The sequence below is a fragment of the Mesitornis unicolor genome, unplaced genomic scaffold (assembly GCF_000695765.1).
Source record: "Mesitornis unicolor isolate BGI_N332 unplaced genomic scaffold, ASM69576v1 scaffold24800, whole genome shotgun sequence".
Taxonomy (NCBI): domain Eukaryota; kingdom Metazoa; phylum Chordata; class Aves; order Mesitornithiformes; family Mesitornithidae; genus Mesitornis; species Mesitornis unicolor.
Genome location: NW_010156597.1, coordinates 16102 through 23133, shown reverse-complemented (window position 1 = coordinate 23133; position 7032 = coordinate 16102). Strand labels below are relative to the sequence as shown.

Sequence of the window (7032 nt, the reverse complement as noted above, 5' to 3'; positions counted from 1 at the left end):
CATGAACTGGATAACCTTGAATTCTGAATAAGAAAAACCTAAATGCGGTTTGAAATTGGATGAAGCTCTTAGTCATACAATTTAGTTTTAGGTAGTCCTACAAGGAAGAGGGAGTTGGTCTCAAATAAGCCTTATGGGTCCCTTCCCACTTGAGATATTCTATGATTCTATAATATTTTGTAGCATAGCATTACATTTGCAGCAAGACATAGAGCTGAAGAGCCTAGTGTTTCCTGTTCAACATCCTACATATACCTATATCAACTCAAACAGCATATGGACTTGGGCACTATTTACCATTGTGGCTAGCACGCAGTGATCAATTTATTTCTCAAGGCTACATTTAGAGAATCTGTGTTCAAACTTGAGATATGAAAGACCAATAGCTCTAACAGCTGATATGAAACATATTATGTCCTATTTAAAACATTTGTGAAAATTAAATCTATTTTATCCTGCAATATTCATTTAGATTGTCTTTCAAATACTCCTGTTTTTAATAAAGGTTATTTGAGGTGGGGGGGAGGGGTAAGATATGTAACATATACACTTTAAAGCATTTTTTCTCTGTTTTGTAATTAATTTCTACATAAACTATATAGAAATTCTCCGTAAATTTCTATATACACCTAAGACAATAGTTGCCATAAACATTCAATGCTGACATCTTCATTACTCTGGTCTTATATCAATAAGGTTTAAAAAACAATTCCCAATACACATTAAGACCAAAGAGAAGTGTCCTGTTTCTAGTTACACAAATATGGACTACCTTTCTGAAAGTTAAAATTAGTTTTCATTAAATATGATTTGCACAAGAAACAAGGAAAAACAGTTCAATAACTTACCTGGATGAAATATACTTTTCATACATTTCTTCCCTAGCTTTTTTGGCATCCTCTAGCTGAATCTGAAGTCTTTCAAGACGATCTTCTTCATGTGCACGGCGAACACTAAGCTCCATGTTCTGGCGATTAAGATAATCTTTATCTTTTTGCAACAAGTTGAGGGATTGTTGTATGTTTGCCAGCTATAGAAGGCATTAAAAAGAACACTTTAACATGAACTTCAAGATAAGTATTTAACCTATGTACACATATTTGCAATTTCATTTTAACTCTGTTCTGTGAAATCACCTGAACCAAAGAACGCTATTTACATTTAGGTTTAATGTGAATTAGTAAAGCTTTATGCTTAAAAAAGCGTAAAATTATCAATAATATATAATAATCAATAAAATTATGAGTTTTCATTACTTATTTCTGGTAGTTGGAACCTACAAAAGAAGTAGTGTCCCTTATTCAACCTCAGTATCTAAATAGCATTTAAGTGTTGCATAGTGATAGATCTGAGTATCACTATGTCAGAAATACTGATGTCAAGTCTTGGTACCAGCCTGTCATCATACTGGCTGCAACATTCTCAGAAACAGAAGCAAAATGCTAAAGGCACCAGAGTGATTATTGCTTCGTAAAGAAATGGTTCAACTGCTAGTTCTGGGGCTGAAGTAGATCATGACTATCATGGACAAGGTAACGTTCCAGGCCAGCACCAAGGACAACGAGGGTTATGCATGCCTTGTTTTGATATTCATTTAGCACAGTGTTGCTACAAAAGGCTGAACTGAGGTCAAAGTAGAAACAAATATCTTGTGAGTCTCTGTAATAGCCTTCCCATCACCAGATCACTTTTCTTTACTACTCCAAGAAGAAAGTGGTGTGGGAGAGAGTAATCTCCATCTATTCAAAACTTGACAAAGCCTTAAGCAGCCTGACCTAAGTTGGTTCTGCACAACACGGGAGGGCTGGACCAGCTGGTCTCCTGAGGATCATTCCTATTTAAATTATTCTGTAGTCCTACAGGTGATCCCGACAGACTTGATTAGACAAAAACAAATTCCTGAGGTAAAGAAGACGACAATTACTGAAATAAGAACTTGCTTACCTCTTTTGATAAATCATTTCTTTCTTTAGCTTGTGCTTTGTGTGACACCTCTAATATTTCATATTTTCTTCTGAGTTCTGACAATTCATGTCCAAATGCATCGCGTTCACTGTTAAGTAAAGTGAAACTTTTAGATGCATAAAGTGTAATGAACAAGTTTCCTGTGTATTTGCAATTTCTCAGACTTCTTTCAGTTCATGACATTGACTTCTTCCAACCAGTCACCCTTAGGGCAATTAGTGATAATCTTACCTTTTTTAGTTATTAACACCCGCAACAGTAACTTGTTACAGGAAAGAATTTTCTTCATTTCTAAGTATTTAAAAATCAATCCTAAATTATAATACAATAATTCTGAATTCCTATCCTAAATTATTTTATCCTCTTCTGATTATTCTTCTTTAGTAAATTTTGGGTGATACATTTATCCTCTTAGCAATGAACTGTTAGTACCCTTGTCCATTCCTTTAGTTTTTATCAAGCTTTTGATGTTACCTCCCATGACATTTTTTTGAGTCTTTTGCAGACATTGAAGTTGGATGAAAAACTAAAGCAACTTCATTCCTATCTTCCTAATCAAACAGAAAGCAATGTGTACTTGTTCTCAGTTCCTACTCTCCCTTGTATGCAGCCCCTTGATACCAGAGGAGGTTGTACTACTCTCCTCATGTTTAAAATATATATGATACAGCTGCAAAAATTATGTTGGTGTCCTGAATAAGAGTGCTTTCCATATGCACAAAGAAGCAGCTCTGTGTCTCCCCTTTATCTGACCCTGTCAGAACAGTGAAATGAAAGAGCCAGTATGAGCTTGCAGTTTGGAAAGAAGCTAACCAGTTTTACATTAAGCATAGGATTGCTTTAAAAGTTCTTGAGATAACCAGAACTAGAAGATTTGACATAGCATTTTTAAAGGCAGAAACAAGCCTGGAAGCAATTAACTTCTGCAATGCTCCTAAATATCCTCATGCAGTCATGCCAACAGTGCTCTCCTCTCCCCTTCATCTGTGCCTACTCAGATGAATACAACCTACTCTCTCAAATATAGTTTTGGCACGCTCATTCATGCCTTTTTCAACTCAAGACTCTTAAATGTACACTGCTAAACACTGGGGCCATTCACATGAAAGTTATTGCAATCCACTTATTAAGATGCAGTTGCATATGGGAAGCAAACCATAGCATCAATCCATCCTACTCGCAACAAGCTTCCAGGTAGATGCCAAGGTTGCTCTAGCATATACAGCTGTGAAGAGTTATTTAGGAGACAGACCTCCTTCAAATAACTGAGTGACAAAGTCATTCGTGTCAGTAACTGTGCCCGAGGTCATTCAGTATGAACAACTAAGGGATTGACAGGGTGTTTTCTATTCATAAGCCCCATTTTTTTAATCCATTCCCCAACAAAAGTGCTAAAGGCCAGATTTCTTGTACTTGCAAGCACACTGAAAAAGCCATTTGTGATGTAAGCTGGACTGCGAAGAATATGTCTACAAGTGTATTTATAAGAAAACCATTTTCACTATTTTGCAATTGTTGTTACAAGATGGGCATTCAAACCACAAGCTAGAACTCTGAAACCTGGATTTTAAAAATTAAAAGAGACACTGGAACTTCCTGCAGTTAAATCAATTCACTAAGGTAATCCTAAGATTCTGACAAAGAGTTCTTACAGCAGCCCTTTCAAATTTATGGCTACAAGGATATTGTAAGTTAAATATTAATTCCCAAGGTCCTACCCTCTTAATTCACTGCATAGGCATAACACAGTAGAGCACAGGGTCTTTTGTTAGATTATTGCTTTTTAAACTAGGAAAAAAAGAGTACTTGTCTAAGATGCTTGGCATCATCAGCTCACACTTTAGTTGCAATGAGACTGGCAGGCTCTTCTGAAAACACAGTAAATCTACAAATATAAACTTTTAGGAAGATAATTCGATGCCTTAGATTTCAAAATGTTGTTAATCTTACAACTGCAATATACCACAGGAAATAATTAAACCGTTAGTGGATTGAGGTAAAGAAAAAAAATCTGTAGTGTGCATAAGCCAAAAATCAAATGAAAAACTCTAGTCAATCAAGGTTGAGGTTTATCCATTAACATTTGTATGTTAGTAAGAACACCTGACAACAGAGATACTCACCATTTTACTTTATCATAGTTCTCTTGTCTGTAATCACCTTGCTGAATCAACCGCTTGGTATCAGCCAGTTCCAGTGTTAAGCCCTGGCATCTAACCTCAAGCTCTGACCGATTCCTCCTCTCATCTTCATAGCTCTAGAAGGTAAGACATTTTGAAATTATCACAGCTACAATGGTATTTATGTAAAGCAATCGCCAAGTTTTGCGAAGATGTCTTATGAATATTCAAGTGGTAGTATTTTCATTTGTCTCAATACGTGGAAATCTAGCACACATCACAAAGTAACCAGCTATACTGATACACAACTTAGTTTTATCTTATTCTCAAGAGTTCACTAATGTACTTATTTTTTTGACTGCATTTCTGCATTAGCACAACTTCAAGGACCAGTAACCCTCACATATACAGCCAGTGGTTTACAAACCCATAGAAGGATCACAAAGATCACATTGTTGAGGATTGATTGTTGAGAAAGTTTGGGAACTTCCGTCATAGTATGGAAAATTTCAGCCAGTTTTTTCCAAATTCTACCTAGTAACTTATGTTTGCTGAAGTGTATTATCCAATACTTTGGTGGAGGAAGAAAACGGGGGGAAGGGGAGCGGGGGGGAAGTTGCTTATTTATTGGTCTATCAGCATTAATTTCCATTTTCCATTCTTTTTCCTCCTCATACACTTCAAGAAGCTACTATGGGAACCAGAAAAAAAGAGATGAAAGCAAGGGAGCACACAGAAAGCATTTGTCTTGTACACCACTTGTTATTCCTTTTGAAGATAAACAGATTTCCTACTCATCATACTCTTCCCTCCCACTCCCCATGGGAATAGCAGACTGTTGTACCTTAATTGTACTTCTCAGACTTTTTTCTACAAAGTAGATACTTATTTTCACAAGTCTTACTTCACTTGCTCATCCTAAATGCTCTACAACTTAGTAATTCCTTTACAAAAACAACCAAAAAGATAATGCTCATCCACTTACACTAGAGAAATTGATGGAGAGCAAAAAAAAAAAAGTCACATGTTAAAAATTTGAGAATGCCCCCACGGCATCTAGATTTTTTCCTTATTTTGTTTCTTAGAACACTGCCAAATTACATTTGTTTCTGCTATGGTTGATACATGGCAGGCTCAATAATTGATGCTTGATAAACATTAACCCCATCTGCTTATACTGAATGGACATCACGGTATTAGTTATTGAAGGTGAATACAGAATCAAATTTCTTACAATGTGATTGCTGAACCAACCATTTAGCAACTCCAATTTAAATTTACTTTGCAGTGAAGAATGCTGTGTAAATGCATAGTGTTTCAAAATAAACTGAAAGCTATGTTTTATACAGTTATAAAGGAGGGCAGTAGTTGTGTCTAGCTAGTTTTTAACAGACAAGAAAAGTTGAGGACAACAGCACATATGGAGTGGACAACTTCTAAATACAGCTTCCTAAGAGGAATGAACATAAGGACAATACTCCAGGATAGGGGTGGAAAAACACAAAGAACATTGACCAAATTCACAGGTATCATAAATTGAAAGGCTATCAGAACGCCCTCTTGAAGAAAACACCTAAGTGTTTGTAAGACACTACAGAAAAGATCTGAGCTACTAAACATACTATAACTGTCCTCTTGATAAATAAGACATTTTCATTTTATATTTCACAAATCTAGTTATTTCCACTTGTATTAAAATCACATTAGATCACAATCACAATCACAACACTGAGAAAGTTTTCACAAAGATTTTGGATAGCACATCATTAAGAACGTCATCTAAAGACACTATTGTTATTCTTCCTAACATACTGCTATATTACGGCTTATTTTTGCATTTACCCTAATCAACCAGATATACATTAAACAAATTAACACTAGAGAACACTTTCTTAAACCAATTAAAATGTCATCATTAATAAAGATGGTATTATCATTATGGTAAAACCTGTCAGAGGTTTTTAAAGGTGGTGTCTACAAGTCAGCTGGAGTTTCAAATATGTAACATACTGATGCAAGTACCCTGTTATACAGTGCAAACATGAGTCATCTTACAATAGGAAATGGTGATAAGGGCACTTAAGTGCAAATTGAAAGATTAAGTTTGGATACAATTCCTCTGTGGAAATCCTGTGTATTGTGCTGTTAATACCATGCTGGAATTCATACGGCCTTCACAGAGTGGGCTATTGAAGTTCCTACACTAATATGCAATTAGCAGCTAGAAGACAGCTACCAAAAGTATAGAATTAAAATTATTAACCACTGGACAAGTTTGTCCTAAACAGATCTAAAGCACCAATTAACAGAACAGTTCAATATCTACAAAATTAGTTCCTTCTAACACCTGAGACCTAAACTAGGTTTTGAATTTTATTTAACATATCAGTTGTTAACGTCATGTGACAATATGATAACTCCACGGAAGGGGAGGGAAGTTAAATTCCACTTTTCAAAAGTGATACTAACACATACCGAAAGTATCAAACTGTTAAACAGATAAAAAAGGGGTTTTCTTTTGGTTGGTTTGGTTTTTTTTAAAGATTTACTATAGTCCTTGAAGAAATATTAATTGTACTGCATAAGTCACTGTTTTCCAGCTACTTGATCTTTTAGGTGTCAAACTTATGTTTTAATCACAAGAAAACATGTGAGAGAGCAAGCTAATAAACAGTTATAGGCTAACAGACAAAAACCCTATGTGGTATACATATGTCTAGGTAGCAGATACACAAGCTTCTGGATTTCCATAGCAATGCATCTTAAAGACATACAATCAAGCTACCTGTGCTTAGAAAGAATCAGCCTTGTTTTGCACATTATAAAGTTAATTTAGTTAGTAACAATGTTCATATGTCCTGAGCTGTTTTTAAGATCTCTGCAATGGAACAGCTTTATCTTTCTATTTATCTTCAAGAGATAGCTTGGAAGTCTTGATGAAAGCTTT

At 35.4% G+C, this 7032-nt stretch overlaps 1 protein-coding gene across 1 annotated transcript in view; it reads right to left on the bottom strand.

Moving 5' to 3' along the window:
• The window catches only part of PIBF1 (progesterone immunomodulatory binding factor 1), a 90634-nt gene that overhangs the window by 68526 nt on the left and 15076 nt on the right, over positions 1–7032 (bottom strand). Inside the window, exons 5-7 of the mRNA XM_010193901.1 lie at positions 4089–4222; positions 1945–2053; positions 849–1030 (exon numbers count right to left, since the gene is read on the bottom strand). Of these exons, the coding sequence (XP_010192203.1) occupies positions 849–1030; positions 1945–2053; positions 4089–4222 (425 nt within the window). The remainder of the gene's footprint in view (positions 1–848; positions 1031–1944; positions 2054–4088; positions 4223–7032) is intronic.